The sequence below is a fragment of the Podarcis filfolensis genome (assembly GCF_964270895.1).
Source record: "Podarcis filfolensis genome assembly, chromosome: 6".
NCBI classification, from domain to species: domain Eukaryota; kingdom Metazoa; phylum Chordata; class Lepidosauria; order Squamata; family Lacertidae; genus Podarcis; species Podarcis filfolensis.
The window spans coordinates 42,866,714-42,883,687 of record NC_139609.1 but is presented as its reverse complement, the minus strand read 5'-3'; the positions used below and the strand labels follow the sequence as shown (position 1 = coordinate 42,883,687).

Sequence of the window (16,974 nt, the reverse complement as noted above, 5' to 3'; positions counted from 1 at the left end):
TGTAAATTGGGGCTGTCATTGACATACTGTATTAAATATTATTTTATGGTGGTTTTATGTCAACCGCATTGTGAGGTCTGTGCCCGAAGAGGCCGCTGAAAAATACTTCCTTAGCTTTTAGATTTAAAATAAATGGCAGGTCATTGCTGAACTACTTTCTCAGAATGTGGAAAATCTCAGGTCAGGATGCTTAACACCGGCAAAGGCTCTCTACTGAAAGGTACATTTTATGTTGTTTTTCCATAATACACTTAGATCAAGTTAAAGCCCCTGGTTCCTCAAACCGAAGAGGAGAAGATTGAGTACAGCGTTGCAGCTGAACGCCGCCGCATGCGACTGGCCCACACAGAGACCATCAAAGACCTTGTTACTAACAGCCCTGTCCAGTCCGGTACAGAAATCCCCAGGCTCCTTTCAGGTACTTTTTGCTGATGGGCAGCACTTGTCTAGTACATCAATCCTGCCACAGGGTTGGAAACAACAAAGTGTGCTCACAAGCAGGAAAAGGGAACCATCAGCAACTGAACATTGAGAGTTGAAGCTAGCCCTGTATCTGGAGAGCATGGCACCACCTATAATTGTGGGGTGGCCACCACAGAATATAGAAGCAGATGATTATGTAGTAGATGGATTCCTCACACTTTGTCAGGCAGCATTGTCTCTAGCAGTCCCCTGGTGCATGAAGCAGTATGTACCTTTGACCACATGTTTGCATAGCCAGCTACAGCTTCCTGCCAGATAGATATACATGGATGTATTTCTTTTTCAAATTACAGTGTTTACATGATGGGTTTCCCACAGCGATATTTATGTAAGGTATTCTCACGCATAGAAGAAAGAAGGTAATTGGGTTTTGCTAAAGATGTAATCTTCAGCGGCAGTCAGCCTTGCTTTCTGTGTTGTCCTTGCATTTAGAGCAGCAGCTGTATTTCCTAGCGGATAGGAATACTTGGAGGTTTTGCCAGAAGATATTCTCATGGGTGGCACAGTGGAAGAAGCTACTGAGAGCACATCACTGGCCTGTTGTTAAATCCCTAAGGGGTCACAATTGCTGCAGAGAAGGTGCTCAGCTGCAGGCTTGAAGCCCATATGCTGTCCATGCCATGCTGTTTAAGGAGGCACAACAGTGGTGCCAGTGGTTGTCAGTTAGGGGCTTCACCTTTCATGGGTCCTTGCTTTTATTTATTGGTTGCATTTATATCCCACCTTTTTCTCCAAGGAGCTCAAGTGGCTTTCTCTCATCCCAATTAACCCCTACAACAACCCTGTGAATTAGGTTAGGCAGAGATGCAGTGAGCTTCATGACCAAATGGGGATTTGAACCCTGGTCTCCCAGTTTCTAACACTCTTAACCACTGTATTACACTGGCTGCCACTTGTTTCCTAGCTCCTGGTATCTGCATTCCTACCAGTTTATTCATTTAGACACATCCCAGTTTATCACAAATGCTGACTCTCCGTGGCTTCCTGGGGTTGCATGCTGTAAACAGGAACCATTGTGTCCTTCTTGTGCCAGATAATTCTGCAGCAGTTCCTGCCCACTTCCCTGCCAGACTGTGGCTCCCAGCAAATTGGAAAGGGTGTGGGGATTCAACCCTGAGAAGATTGTTCCTCTCCAGACACCTCTCTGATAAAATTGTGTCCTTTTTTTTCTTACCAGAGTTTGAGAACAGAGAGTGTGGCATGATGGTTCCTGCAGAAAAGACCAGAGTGGAAAGTGTGGAACTCATCCTGCCCCCACATGCCAACCACCAGGGGAACACATTTGGAGGACAGATCATGGCCTGGATGGAAAATGTGGCCACAATAGCGGCAAGGTGGTCTACTTGGGGGGAAGAACTAGGCAGGGTGGTGCTACTTGGCTGTTTAAGTTTGGACCCTGCAACTCCTGCTTTGTGCATGGTTGGGACTGGCCTCCATATGAAGAGATGAGTTTGTCACTATGACGTCTGCTCTCTTCATTGGAGTACTTCTGTTCCATCATTTACCAATAACAGAGGTGTTATTACTTCCACAGTTGTAAAAGTGTCCTTCATTGAAAGCATTGCTCTGCAACACCTATTTAGTTACCTATTTACCAAAATTTAGCAATGTTTCTTGATGACCATAGGAAGCTGCCTTATGCCGAGTCAGACCATTGGTCCAACCCTAGCCCAATATTGTCCCTACGCTGACTGGCAGCGTCTCCCCAAGGTTTCAGAATGGGCATCTCCCAGTCTTACCTGGCAATGCAGGGGTTGTACCTGGGACCTTCTGGATGCAGACAATTGCTCTGCACCTGAGCTCCAGCCCTTGCCCATTGGCAAAGGTTTAGCTCCTTTCCGTAGAACTTGACTAGGCCTGCGCAGCACCGTAGCGCACATTATAGCCAGTTATAGCAACATCCTGGTTTCAAAGGGTATGGACGAGGCATCCTAATGGTTTAGACATCCTGGGTGGTATTTAACTAAGTTTTACTGAGAGAAGACCCGTTGACATTAATGAACCTAACTTAGTCATGTTCATTCATTTCAGCAGGTCTGTTCTGCGTAAAACGTAGCAGAATGCCATCCCATATCTTTCTCTGGTACTGCAGAAGCAAAGCAGGACTTATTTTAACTGCTGTCCCACAAGACGGAGATTCCTCATTGAAACAAGTTCCACTGGTTCAGATAGGCTAAAGGAAACAGTCCCCCTCAAGCAGTGCTAGATTAAACCCTGTGGAGACTCCTAGGCAGCTGAAATCTTGGGGTCCCTTGCAAATTATCTTCTAAAACTGAGAAAGCCTGATTGTAATTTTCATTCAAGGTCAAATCAATATTATTTTAATCCATTTTTAGTGGGACCCCTAAAAGTGTGGGGCCCGTAGGTCTGTGCCTACTCTGCCTAGTTACATTTCTACTTCTGAAAGTAAATTCTATGAGTTGTTGTTCTAGTGAGGAGAAGTAGCATAGAACATATACACTGCCTTATATCAAGTCAGACTATTGGTTTGTCCAGCTCAGTATCATCTATACTGATTGGCCCTGGATCTTCAGGGCGTCAGAGAGGAGTCTTTCCCAGCCCTGCCTAGAGATTCCAGTGGTTGAACTTGGGACCTTTTGCATTCAGATTGCATGCTGGATTGTGGCCCTACCCAAATATTTCCCTGGCTGCTGCAGAAATGCATCTCCCTTTATGCACTTTACTCTGGCTGAGGCTGGTGTGCATAACTTTTGCCTTCTCCCCATAATTAAGCAGATGCACTGCATCTCTCTTCACCGGGGACAGTTTGTTGTAGCACTGGCAGCCTTCCTTGTGTAATTGTTTAGGGTCCAAAGCTTTGAGCAGTGCCAAAGATCGCCCTTCACCGTTAGCGGAGACAAGCTAGCTGCTTTCCTGTAGGTGACACAGTGACACTTAGTTCTGGGGATCTGGATGACATAAGTTTGTGAAGAAGAGAGATGAAGGGAAACTTAAATTGGGCATTTCCCAAGCTTCCCAAACTCCCTCATTTTTAGGGACTCCCTGTGTATTCATGGATTGAGAAAGAGCTTCTCCACAGCAACGAGCCAGAGGAAAAATAAGGTCACATCCACACTGCACATTTAAAGTGCATGGCTTCCTGGGTACTATTGTATACCCCTCACAGAGCTACAATTCCCAGCACCCTTTGCAAGCTATGGTTTCCAGGTGTCTTTGGGGGAAGCTGTGCTCTTTAAAATGTATGGTGTGGGCTTGACCTTTGCTGGATAGCCTAGGTCTGACTCTCGCTGTGTCATGGTAAAAATGTGTTGTTTTGTGAATGGAGAACTGATAATATCTCTTGTGTGAGAGTACAGCTTACCCATTACTAGTTGGAAGTAGTATTTGGATATTTTGTCCTGCAGAAGAATACTGGTTTTGATTTTTCAGTGCTCATAATATACTCTCTCTTCCCTAGCCGATTGTGCCACGCTCACCCCACCCTGAAGACAATCGAAATGTTCCATTTCAGGGGACCATCTCAGGTTGGGGACCGCCTCCTGTTCAAGGCCATTGTCAACAATGCATTCAAGAACAGGTATTGCCTTTCAGAAAACTTACAGTACTTCACTTGTATAAATTAGACCATTTTATGATCTACCAGAACAAATGCAAAGTCATTGAACAGGAAGATGACAGATTGAAGTTTTTGGTTTGTTTTGTTTCTTTTATTCCCCCCCCCCCCATGTAGCACATAAGAGATTTCACCAATGAGATCTAAAAGTTGTCAGTTACTGACATCATCCGAATGAATCCAAAGACAGAGCTTAACTCGTCTGTGAATAAATAAAAACAGCACTTGAGGGGGGGGGGACTGCCTATTTAAAATCAATTTGGATAAATTCACAAGTCCCAAAGAAGCGGAGTTAACAAAAAGGCCCTTTAAATAAAAAATGGAATCTGTTCCTACTTGTCACAGTTCTACGTATACTTTGATCTGTGCCAGCTAAAAAAATAAATGTCTTGTTCTTAATTTCAGCATGGAGGTTGGGGTGTGTGTAGAGGCTTATCGACATGAAATGGAAGTCAGCCGAAGACACATCAACAGTGCCTTCATGACCTTTGTGGTCTTGAATGATGAGGGTCAGCCACGCACACTTCCAATGCTGAAACCAGAGCCTGGGGTAAGAAGCAGCAATGCCTTTGAAAGTGATGGATTGTGGTCCTGAATCAAATTTGGTAACCCTGTATGAACTCACTCAGTTGCACACTGTAGCATGTTAGCCATGCAAAACCAGCTTTCTCCTTGGGGAAACTGTGAAAATTTGTTTTGTGTCAGCTTAGAAGTAAGAAGAAATCTCTTAAGGAAGGTGTGCAATAGCATGAGGACCACCATTTATTATTAGTATTATTTATATAGCGCCATTCAAGGCCAGATGGTCGGTGGTCACACGTCAATTGGACGCACGCAAAATGGTTGCTGCCTTTATACATGGGGAGGGGGGAGAGTATATCATTCCTTCTATATCTTATGTTCAGGCATTAGTACCACTGCTTGTGTAGTCAAAATGACACATCTCACACAGAAGAGGGAAATATTGAGAGGGAACCCCAGGGTTTGCAAAAAATATATATAAAGGCAACTTTTTAGAATATACCAGGGTGTGGGGAAGAGACCCTTAAAAAGTCTAATTAACTGACTGGAGCCTTCTGTGCTGCAACTTTTTTTGCAGATAACAGTTCACGGTGTTGATACTATTTGTCCGTGGATCCAGCCTTTGTGATGGTCTTTTCTGGCCCATAATTTTTTACTGCAGGAAAATCAGGGCAACCTAAACTCCTTTGAATTAAACTCTTAACATCTGGCCCATCTATTTAGTTTAAAGCCTCGCTTTGTTTGTTCCTATGCATGCTTCATATGTCTTCCAAATGTCATCCATCCATTTTATTTCCCTTTAACAGGATGGAGAAAGACGATTCAAAGAAGCTAGCGCTAGGAAAAAAATCAGACTGGACAGGTAAGTGAAAAAGTATTATTCTGGCAACTTCCTTGCATCGCTCTCTCCCTAACTAGGACCATATGTGATTCCTCCTCCCTCATTGTACATTCCTGCAGTAGAATTGTATTCATATGTTGTAGGCTGAAACAATTACGTATAAGCAGGTCTTCCTGCACATGGGGCCCCTGGATTTGATCCACAGGTAGAGCTTCTGCTATTCTCTGTGGCTCAGCAAAGTGCCCATGGTGGCGTTCTTGAAAACAGCAGAGGCAGTAGCTACCAAATGGGGATTATTTTGAGGGGAAGGAGGTAGGAGTGAAGGCGAGGTGTTTCTTGTGAATTTATCCAAATTGACTTTAACTAGGCCGTTTCCAAAAAACATGTGCTGTTTTTATTTATTCACAGAAGAGTTAAGCTCTGTCTTTTGACTCATTCTGATGATGTCAGTAACTGACAACTTTTAGATCTCACTGGCGAAATCTCTTATGTGCATTCAGAACAGCATGTCTGGGTTTCTCTCCTATTTCCTTCCTAGGAAGGAACACATACTTTGCACATGCTCAGACACACACTTCTTTTTTTGTAATTACTTCACATTCTAAGGTTGAACTTTGGCCTTGCAAATGGGCTGACATTAAACCTTTGGAATAGGAGGATGGTGGGTTGAACAGCACTGCCTGGCTGTAGAACGCAGTCATGACATAACTGGAAATGAGGCAAGGCACACGGACTCCATTTCTTCAGCGCTGGAGTTTTTTATGGGCACTTCTGGTTTGATCGCAAGCCTGTTTCCACAATGAAGGAGGATACAAATTAGCTTTCTAATTTTTTTTGCAAGTGTTAAGATCCTTCAGAATCTGTATTCTGTGCTGATTACTAAATTTGATGCAAAATATGTTTGCTGAAAATGCAGGGAAGGAAAGGCAATAGCAAGAAATTCACTGGCTATATCCGGCCCACTGTGTTCTGGTAGCAAAATTTGTCAGAAAGGTAAAAGCTTGGTAGAGACGAAAGTGTAAGTTTTCGTGGAAGAAAGGGAAAGCTGGAAAAAGTGACCAGCAAAGCTCAGAGAAATGTTTCCCCCCCCCATCCTCAGTCTGTTCCTTTCTTCTACAGCCAGTCCTATTTATAAAACAAACCCTCGTCCAGCTCTGTGTTTTCATTCTGATTCTAGTTTTGCCTTGCGGTGACATCAGAGCCCCTTCCAGTTTGCCTCCTGTTATGTCACTAAAACCTCATAGCGTATTTATAGCCTTGTTCTTTGGTTGTCTCTAATTCATAATTTATTGCAGAACACAGACTGAGACCGCATGCATTATCCTTAAGGCCACAGTTCTCGGAGCATTAATGCCAGATCAATGCGTTCTCTTGAGAGCAGCGAAAGAAGGCAGGGAAGAAGAAGGCAGGCTGCCAGAGCATCATGAGCAGTGCTTAGAATGCTCTGACTTAGGGGTTTGCGGCACCTTCCTTGCTCAGGAGTCCCCTGTTTTCTGGCATCTCAATGGCTTGGCCATTTGTCTCTGTCATTCTCCTGTGCCTGCTAGTGAACCGCAGCTACAGCATCCTATCAGGAGAGCGTAGCAGGCAGAGCAGTTAAATAATCTACAGGGTAACTTTATTTATCCTAATCATTGGGGGGATATACAAAATGCTTGGCTGAGCAGCAGTGCCGTTTACTGCAAAGCCTACTTAGAATGAAATACACTTCTGTGGTGGGGAGAAGAGTCAGTTCAGGATAACCTCAGGTTTAAATATGCCACAACTTCACGAGGTAACTGGTGAGTAGCTGTGGTCTCTGGTGTCTGCCTGTCTCGCTTTGTTTCTCTGGCCCATCTTTTTTAGGACCCGCCTTATTTCTGTGATTGCAAGTTGTTTTAAATTGTTTTTACCATTTTACTTTAACCTGCCCTGGGACCTTGGGGTGTAGGACAGGTCACAATTTTTCACAATAGAAACCTTTACTCTTCTAAAATCTTTATTAGGGGGAAATGTTTTTTTTAAAAGCTAATAAAACTTTTTGCGTATGCATGTTTATGAGATGCTCAACTCAAAGATGCATTGTACCTTGCAAAACAACCTTAATTTGAAAGCAATATTAAAATAAAGTTTGTGTTGCCCTCCACCCTTGTGTGAACCCCCCCCCCACAAGTCAAGGAACAAAGAACTAATTTTTCATGGGGGGGGGGCGCTGTAGCTTAATAGTAAAGAATCTATTTTACATGCAGAAGGTACCACATTCAGTTCTGCAGCTTCTTTGTGCTGGGAAGGGTTCCCTGCCTAAAATCCTGGATGACTTGCTGCCATTAGGTATAAACAATACTGAGCTGGATAGACCTTTGGTCTGACTCTCTCTAAGGCAGCTTCCTATGTTTCTGTGTACTGGTGTAGAGACTGAGGCCTGTGGCTTCTGCATCCTTGCTGGTAGCTTAGCTCTCAATATCCTGCCACACAGAACTCTCCTGCAATCTGTTCTTTGCCCTAAAATTCATTCTAGACAGAGCACATACAGAGAGACCACAGAAGCCCCACACCTCACCTCAGACCTGCCTGCTGCCTGCTAGTAGGGGTTCAGAAGTGCATGTGTAATCCTCACCATCAAGGCAATGACCAGGTTGTCACTTGGAGAGGCTCCTTGTGTCGTCTGTGGTGGATACAGAGAAAGTGGAATAAGTCCTGGTTTCTGTTACGGGGCTGCTTCATGTCTGATATTTCTTTAACCCACAGAGAGCCTTCTTCTGGGGAAAGCATTTGTAGTACACTTGAAAACCACACGGGGGCCTGTTTTGCTGTGATTACAATATATTTGGAAGCCACAGAAGCTCAATAAGGCACTTGTGCAACTTTCACCCTCCCAGGAGTGTAAGCGCATATATGCCTCCCTTCCACTGCCACCTTACCCTGGTTGGGGCTTACTATAACACTATCTTGCAACTGGTGGGTTGTTAAGCAAAGTTTTGGCCCACACCAATGCATGACATCAGCCTGGCCACCTAGCTATGGTGTCTGAGTGGAAGGGAAGGTGCTTCAGCATAAAGCACATTCGGGAGAAATGGTCTCTGCCACTACAAACAGCTTTTAGATTGTGCTTCCATTACTCTTAAAACATCTGCTCTATTTGCATGTGTGTGTGTGTGTGTGAGTGAGAGACTGCAAACATACTTCAGCTTGGAGGTACCATTTCCCTCTCTTTTCAGTACTGCTGCAGGAGGATCAGGTTGGTGCATGCTGAATTGAGGTGCCCTCAGTCAGGGAGGAGAACCTGTAGCCCTCCAAATGCTGCTGGACTGCAACTCCCATCATCCCTGCTGATTGACCCCACTGACTGGGGATGAGGGGAACTGGAGTCCAACAGCATACAGGGAGCCACAGGTTCCCCATCCTGTCTCTTAAGTGATTTAAAAGGGGTTGTTTAGATTTGTTGTCCCAAGATCATGATTTTACTTCATCTTGTGTTAGGGCTGGTCTTGCAAGCTGCAAATCCAGGGAATTTATTAAAAGTATTTATTTATTTTTAAACTCCTAAACACACACACACAGCATTATTTGATATGAAACACAGAATAGAGCTGTAACTGAAGGCTTGCAATCTAAATAGTAATGTCTGTAACTTACTATATATTATCTGACCAAATGTTCTGTTTATGATGCTAGGACTCCATGGGTGCCTTTTAATATGGGGGAGAAAGGAATATGAGCAAATTCCTTTTCTTGAGAACTGATGTGCAAGTGTGCATTTTGTGTATGTACCTGAATCTCCTTGTTCCACAAAACCTGTGGACTTTGTTCTGTCTGATCTCCTCTTCCTAAGAAGTTTAAAATGTCTCTAAGTCATATGGCTTGCCAAGCCGAGACCTCTTATTATTTACCATGGTTCTGTCACCTTGAAGGTCATAGATCAGTTGTTATCAGTCAGATCTCTCCTCCTTCTCATTTCCTTATCTTAGGTCCTGATAATGAGATTGCATGGGAGTGATACAGTTGAGCAAAGAACAAGAGCATCTTGTGACTGTCAGTGCCCTGCTGTTAGCACTAAGCAATTTTTCTGTCACTTGAGTCCAAGGCTACTGCTGGTTCTATAGCAGAAATGCACTCTACCAAGCTGAGTCACGCACACCATACTAACCAGTTTCCATTTCCTCAAGCCCCTACATTAAATCCCATTACATTTCACCTGTGTGCAGCAAATCCTCTCTGAAAATAGACCCAAATTTAATAGCAGTGTCTAAATTTGAGAGATGCTGTATCCTGTGCAAGGTTTTATTTTAGTGCAATTAGGTGATACTTCTGACTTTAACCCTGCAACTAGGGAAAAGGAATCTAGGGCACTCTGTGTTGGGGGATGTGGCAGGAAGTTGCATAAGTAGTTATTCACAAGTGGGCCTCTTGATCCACATATGAAAGAAGTCAATAGATGTGATTGTGGTGTGTTAGAGCGAACCTGAATGTGATTTTCTCCAGGTGTTTGCCTGCCTTCACTCCCTAGCACCAGCAAAAGGCCAGAATGAACCAAGACAGATTTTGCCAAAAATGATTGCAAGCAAAGGAATTCACTTAACTGAAAAACAAACCCAAAACTATACCTTGAATACACAATGTGCCCCACACAAGAAATAAAAGGTATCCCACAAACTAGCATAGTGTTCCCTAATACATGTATAATCTCATACTTGCTCTCAGCTGGGGAGTATTTACCAGTCTTTGATTTGTTCCCTTTTAACGTGTCTGAGAATAATTAGGAAAAGGATTCTTGCTGCAGCAAGAATACTATTAGCACAGCGATGGAAGCAAGAAGAACTACTAACAAAAGAAGAGTGGCAGATGAAACTGATGGACTATGCCGAGTTGGCAAAATTAATTGGGAAAATTTGGAACTAGCAAGACCAGACTTTCCTGAAAGATTGGAAGAAATTTATGATATATTTGAAAGACAATTGTAATCAATTGACATCGCTTGTAGGGTTGCAAGAAGTTTTGTAAGGAGAACTATATGAATTATTGCAAAAAAGGACTAAGGAGTTTATTTAGGATTTGGATTTTATAGCAATAACTATTAAAATAAAATGCAAAATCAGAAAGAAAGTTAGAAAACCATTAGTTGAGGTTGACGGAAGTCCTAGGCTGTGATAGCCAAAGGTTTGTTATATTGTATAAGATGGGATGTTATGTTTGGAAAACATGTGCAAAAACTAATAAAAATTGTGTGTGTGTGTGTGTGTGTGTAGAGAGAGAGAGAGACAGAGAGAGAGAGAATAATTAGAAAAGGGAAGGTTTCTGAAGAGGAAGACCTCCCCCCCCCCCTTGATTGGTTGTTTGTGACCACCCACTTTCTACCCTCATCCCGGCTATCTCAGTTTTGCTTTACTTTCTTTAACAGCCACCAGCCCATTTGGGAATAATACTCTGTGTACAAAAAGAGAGAGATGTTGACACCACTATCTTGTGTAACTAGCTTGCTCCAGAGTGCCTTGATTAAACTGGCATTCAGGTATTCTCCTCCTCATATGATGAGAAAAGTGGGGGTGAACTCCTCTGTGTGTCCCTGTGCCTGCCCTTGCTGTCCTCCAGGTGCAGGAACTTGCTGCACCTGTGGAGGCTTCCTGTGCAATTTAGAGTCCTGATCATGCAGGCAGGCACCATGAGTGCAACAGGCTCCTGCTGCAGTCAGTTGCTCTCCCAGTGTGCAGAGAAAAGTGGGCATGCGACGCTTTGCGGGCCAGCCACCCTTCCTGCTCTTCCTCATGTGATTCTAATCACACGTGGAAATTGAAGGCCCAGATCCCAGATCTGGTAACATGCCAGTCTGATCCGGCTGAAAATGAATGACTCCTGCCTCTGTATCCTATGCAGATTTCCCTAAGGGTATTTAACCTTAATCATTTCTATGTTTCTGTGATGACCATATAGCTATCTTGCCCAGCGAGTCTCTGTTAAACCAAAAGATTTATTCTCCCTTCCTCTGCACATACCTGGATTCAGTCTGGTGGCTAATTTAAAAGCTATACTTAAAAAACAAGACAATGTAAAAACAAGATAACCTATTTCTTTTAGATAATATCTTTGGAAGGTCACGTTCAAAGCACACTTGCCATTTCCTTTCTAGTGCCAATTTTATGAGGAGCGTTTTTTTAATTACCTTTTGTTGACAATCAACATTCAGCGTAACCGATGCATTTTTTTCCTTTCTGCAGAAAATACGTCTTTTCCTGCAAGCATACAGAAGTACCTTTGTCTGTGCCTTGGGATCAAAGCAATAAGGTAAAATAAACTTGCTCCACAAGTTGCTAACATCTGCATCTCAGGGGGCCTTTAGACTCCTCCAAAGCAGGAGGGCCACATTCCTCGTGGAGCAGCCTTCCAGGGGCCACATGCCAGTCGTGGGTGGTGCCAAAAGCAGAAGTGCACAGAGCAACAAATGTGAATTTTACCTTTGTACAGTAGACTAGTTTCTACGCCCACCCATGGGTGTAGCCGAAATAAAAAATCCTTAGTTATCAGAAAGTTCATTTGATGGGTGGAGAGTGGACAATAACCCCTTCCCCCATCAGTTGATCTGCACAAATCAGCTTGGGGTGTGTGTTGTGAGTCCCATCTATTTACAAGTGTGGGTGTGCCAATGGGAGGTGCCCATTTTTGGACATACTCGTCATCTGTATGCTTCCCTGAGAAGGTTGACCAAGGGGGACTGCCGCCCTCAGGCCCCAAAAACTTAACCGTACCTGCCATGGAACTTGTTTGTGCCTCAGATGTCTTAAGGAATAAGGGCTCTCTTGTGGGAGGGAACGAGAAATGTTACTCATGAGCAAAGATAAAGTTAGAAAGCTTTGTGTGTTGGTTTAGAACAGTAGGAGAGCCCTGCTGGATCAAGCCAGTAGCCCATCTAGTTCAGCATCCTGTGGCCAAGCAGGTGTTTGGGGGAAGCCCAAAAGCAGGATGTGAGTGCAGTAGCATCGTCCTCACTTGTGATTCATTGGAAACGGCATTCAGAGTCATACTGCCTCTGATATTGGAGGTAACATAGCCCTCTCAACTAGTAGCCATTTTCTCCAGGAAGGAGACTCCATGCTGTTGTCTCAGAATGCAAGCTGGCCTCCAGGTAGCTTCTATATTGGCTTTTCAGCCAGACATGACATTTTGCCTGTACCTTGGGAAATTAGATATTTAGAAGCGGACATGTGTCTGTTGCTATGCAATCAGGACAAAACCCACTGAAACCTTGGCTGGTGATTAAAGTTAGAGCATTTGATTTGTTAAACCCATGGTTTACTTTTTGTTTGCTTAAAATATTTACTTATACCTCCTTCAGTCTGACAGCAGGTCTCTTAGGCAGCTGATGCAAGAGAAAAGTAAAACAGAATAAACGCAAGAAAATATCATCACATTCCATGTAAACAATCTTTCTCTCCCCCCACCCCAAAGGCTTTCATAAACTTCTTAATACCTTCAGAAGGCTATTTTGGGCCTTGCTGGGAAGGAATTCCAAACCACTGATGGAAGGCCTTCAGCTTATTGCCCTCCTAGCTTGCTTCCAAAGGTGGTGGCACTCAAAGCAGAGCTTCTGGTGATGACTGAAAATCTGCCTAGGTGTTTAAGGAGATGGGCTATTATTTAGAATGTCCTTATCCTAAGTCACTTCAAGATGACTGCTCAAAACAAATTACGATGAATGCTCAACAAAGTTTGGGTGGTGGTTAGGCAAAGACAGCTATTTATTCAGTTCAGTATTCATTCTGATTTGTTTGTGAGGACATTACAGGACATTACATTATTTTCCCATCACTAGCCTTGTCTCAAAAACAGTCCCAATTTGGGAGAAACAGGTTTGTTGTGCAAGACTGCCAAATAAGCTTTAAAAGTTAAAACCAGCAGTGAATTAGGCCTGGAAAGCAACTAGGAGCCAGTGAATAAGTTTAAGAACAGTGGAGAGAGTTGCTAAGATGTATTTCGTTATCAAAATGTGAACAATATTTGGCACCTCTAGAATTCCCCCATTCCTCAAGAAAGAAATACACATGATGGAAAGTAAATCAGACTTTCTTGCTATAGTATATTGTGCAGGTTAAGGGGTGGGAAAGAGGAGGACCCTTTACAATCTTCTTGTGGAAGGAAGTTTTGTTTGAAGTTGTGAATATTTTGACAGGAACTTGGTGATACTAGATGGTATAAAGGAGGTTCCACGAAGTATAGGGGCCATTTGCCAGGGTGGATGGGGGAGCAATTGGAAATGGAACAGGAAGATGTATTTATTTTTGCAAGCTTTATTATCAGAGTCCTCACTGATTCGTAGCACTCGACTCCCTGCAACTTCTAAAGAAATTATATAAAGTCTGGCTAATTCTGCTAAAAAATTCCAAAGCTTCAGAATTGTGAAATCTCTGGGATCATGGAACTCCGTGTCAGAAAGAGCATATAAGGCAAAGTTTTAAAGTGGAATGATGTCCCCATCACTGTCTTTTATTTCTAGAGCAAACGACATGTACTAGGACCCTCAATACTTTACAATAATAGAGAGAAGTTCACAGCAGTCCCTGCCCACCAGTGTGTACTTTAATAAAGATAAGAGGAACAGTGAGAGGAAGAAATGGGAAAAGGTCATGCTGGTGCTGGACACATTACAATTAGTAGCTCTTTTTGATGGGCTATTTTCTTGTGTTTTTTTTAATGCAGGTTTACCTGAGTTACAACAATGTTACTGCACTGAAGACATTAGTAGCAAAGGCCAACTGGGTGCTTACCTCCGAAAGAGACAAGGTAGCTGACCCCATCCTCAAGCAACTGTTCAGTCTCAAATGCAAAACATGTAGTCAAGTATCCAAGCATCTCATCTCAGTTTATCTTTGTTGTGGGTTTTCATGGTTTTCAGACTGCAAGCACTATTATTTTTGTTCTCGTGAAGTGTGCATACAATGAAACTTGTTGGGCTACATTTGCATTGAACTGGAATGTAGATATTTTTTGTTGGAGGTGCCATTTTTGTGGTTTTAATCACCCCTGCCTTCGCTCTCTAAGGTCAAGATGTACACACTGGAAGAGGACAAATTCCTCTCTATCCGAATAGAGATGACCATCTGCATTGATGCAATGCAGGCCTTTCTTCTGCTCTCGGACCTGCGACACAGGCATGAATGGGACAATCATTATGCGTAAGTACTTTGGTGGTTAACAATTGCTTTTTAGTTAGGGATGGTGTCCCGAATTCCCATTCTCATAGTTTAAGAGATCTTTCTGCTCATGTAGTTAAAAACAAACAAACCCAGAAGCTGAGATTCTTGGAACAGTAGATTCTGTGCCCAATGCACATTCTTTTCTGTGCTCATGTAGAATCTCGGCATAACTCAGATCTGAGGTTATTTAGCTACTCTACCAATGATACTAGATACAATAGCAGGCCTCCTCCTTTATGCCCTCACAACTTTGATCACTCCCAAAAGTTAGCCAATTGGCTCTTGTTGCTCTTTATTGTTGCGGTTGCACAAATATAAGAACCTAAGATAAGGTCTCCTGGTCAAAGTTCAGCATCTTGTATCACACAGCAGCCAGCCAGATGCGAAAGGGCAATTGCCATCTCCAATTGTTCACCTTCTGATTTCCCTTTTTGCAGGAGTTCTGAACTTGTCCAACAAGTTGATAAAGAGGACATGATCTATCATGTTGTTAGCCATACTATGAGCGAGGAAAACAAGCCTCAGGACTTCGTCATCCTCGTGTCACAAAGGAAGCCTTGCAGCAAAGGGTATGTTGCCAAACATCTCCTCTCCTCTGCAACTTGTAGGGCATCTGTTCCACTTCAGATATGGTGCACACACATCTGTAAAAGAGACCAGTGCCCAGGTGGCCTTTCAAAATCTCTTCTGCAAACTTCATTTCACCAGTTTTGGACAAAACCTAAAGGCAAGAACTAGGCTAGCTCAGGGCAGGTTCAGCCTATTGAGTAAGCAGAACAAGATTTCTTTGGGGGTTGTTATGGGCATGGTGAACGTCAAAGCAGAGAGGGAAAAGTTCAGTGCACTTGTTCTAACTGGGTTTCCTTTCTTTCCAGTGATCCATATGTTGTAGCATTCAGATCTGTCACACTGCCAACACATCCAGCAAAACCAGAATATACCCGTGGGGAGACCTTGTGTTCTGGCTTCTGTATTTGGCAGGAAACAGACGAGCTCACCAAGGTAGGCATTTAGCTTTCTAAGAGTGCAGCAGAGGAATGAGTGATAGTGGCTCAGTTTGGATATGGATTATGGGGAATGTCCCATGGATCCCCTTTCCCTACTTATTCAAGGATTCTGCTCCATTTCCAGGTTTTGGGCACCAAGTGAAAACTTCTCTCTATAACCAGGCTATTGGCTGATTAAACAAACTATGGCCTTTTAAATGTGTTTGTGGGGAGTGGGGTTATTGGTTTGCTTTTGTTTTTTATTACGCATTTTGTGTTCTCATTTTGTATTTTTAAGTTGTAAACTGTCCTGTCCAGATGAAGGGTGGTATGCAAATTTAATTAATAATAATAATAATAATAATAATAATTGGCCATGATTTCCAACTAGGGACAAACCATGGTTAGTGCTAAATTCCAAACAATGGTTTCTAAACGCATAGTTTGGAAGTCAGCACTAACTGTAATCTGCCCAATTTAATAAACTGTTATGTACTGAGTTGAATAGGATCCAAACTGCAGCAGTCTGATTGGTCCTAGAACAATAGGATCCAAAAGGCAGCAGTCTGATTGGTCCTAGAACAATAGGATTCAGAATGCAGCAGTCTGATTGGTCCTAGAACAATGCAGCAGTATGATTGGTTGGCAGGAACCACCCAATCATGCTCCAGATAGAAGTGAATCCACAACTTGATTGGCTTACAGTAGAATTCCAGAATTAGCCAATCATGTGCAGCCCATTGTGTAAATAATGTATATAAAGCAGATACTTTGAGGGGACTTTCATTCATTCATTCCTCCTCACCACTATGAGCTGAATAAAGAGCATGAAATCACTTTGCGACTCTGAGTATATTTCATAAACCATGGGAAACTATGGCTAAAGCAACTCGGAAACAGTGGAGGCTGGAGGCTATGAGCCTCTGTTCTCCAAATTGGTTCAGTTCCCAGGGATGTATTTTATAGCATGAGTTCACCCTATTTGTTCTGAGAGTAGCTTTATGTACCAGATTACCTTTATAAAGTGTCACGGATCTTTTTTACCCTGATGTTAGAATAGATGCTGTTTGTGAAATATTGAGACATAGCAAATCACTTGCTATGAATTCCTTTTATGTACCATTGGTTAACGCAACACTTTTCTCTATGCAATCACATATACCAATGTATTTGGGAATGGTGGTGTGGAAAAAGAAGTCAGGGACCTGCGTGTGCACGCCAGCTTTTAGCCTCTGCCCATTTCTAGCTCCAAGGCTTTTCTGGCTGTAGGTTTTTGTGATTTAAAATGGGCACAAACCCTAAAAACAAAAGGAGAAGCACCACCAGTGTAATGGTTTGGATTGAGTTTGTGGGTTGCTATTCCAGGGTTCTTGCAATCATTTCCAGAGATGGCTCAAGATGTTC

The 16,974-nt window shown here is 43.0% G+C and overlaps 1 protein-coding gene across 2 annotated transcripts in view; it reads left to right on the top strand.

Moving 5' to 3' along the window:
• ACOT11 (acyl-CoA thioesterase 11) overlaps window positions 1-16,974 on the top strand; it is a 58,956-nt gene that overhangs the window by 40,543 nt on the left and 1,439 nt on the right. For both annotated transcript variants that reach the window (XM_083619417.1, XM_083619416.1), the window contains 10 exons: window positions 256-418; window positions 1,661-1,817; window positions 3,902-4,021; window positions 4,463-4,607; window positions 5,386-5,441; window positions 11,612-11,678; window positions 14,088-14,171; window positions 14,430-14,563; window positions 15,022-15,153; window positions 15,460-15,586. In XM_083619417.1, the coding sequence (XP_083475543.1) occupies window positions 256-418; window positions 1,661-1,817; window positions 3,902-4,021; window positions 4,463-4,607; window positions 5,386-5,441; window positions 11,612-11,678; window positions 14,088-14,171; window positions 14,430-14,563; window positions 15,022-15,153; window positions 15,460-15,586 (1,185 nt within the window). The remainder of the gene's footprint in view (window positions 1-255; window positions 419-1,660; window positions 1,818-3,901; window positions 4,022-4,462; window positions 4,608-5,385; window positions 5,442-11,611; window positions 11,679-14,087; window positions 14,172-14,429; window positions 14,564-15,021; window positions 15,154-15,459; window positions 15,587-16,974) is intronic.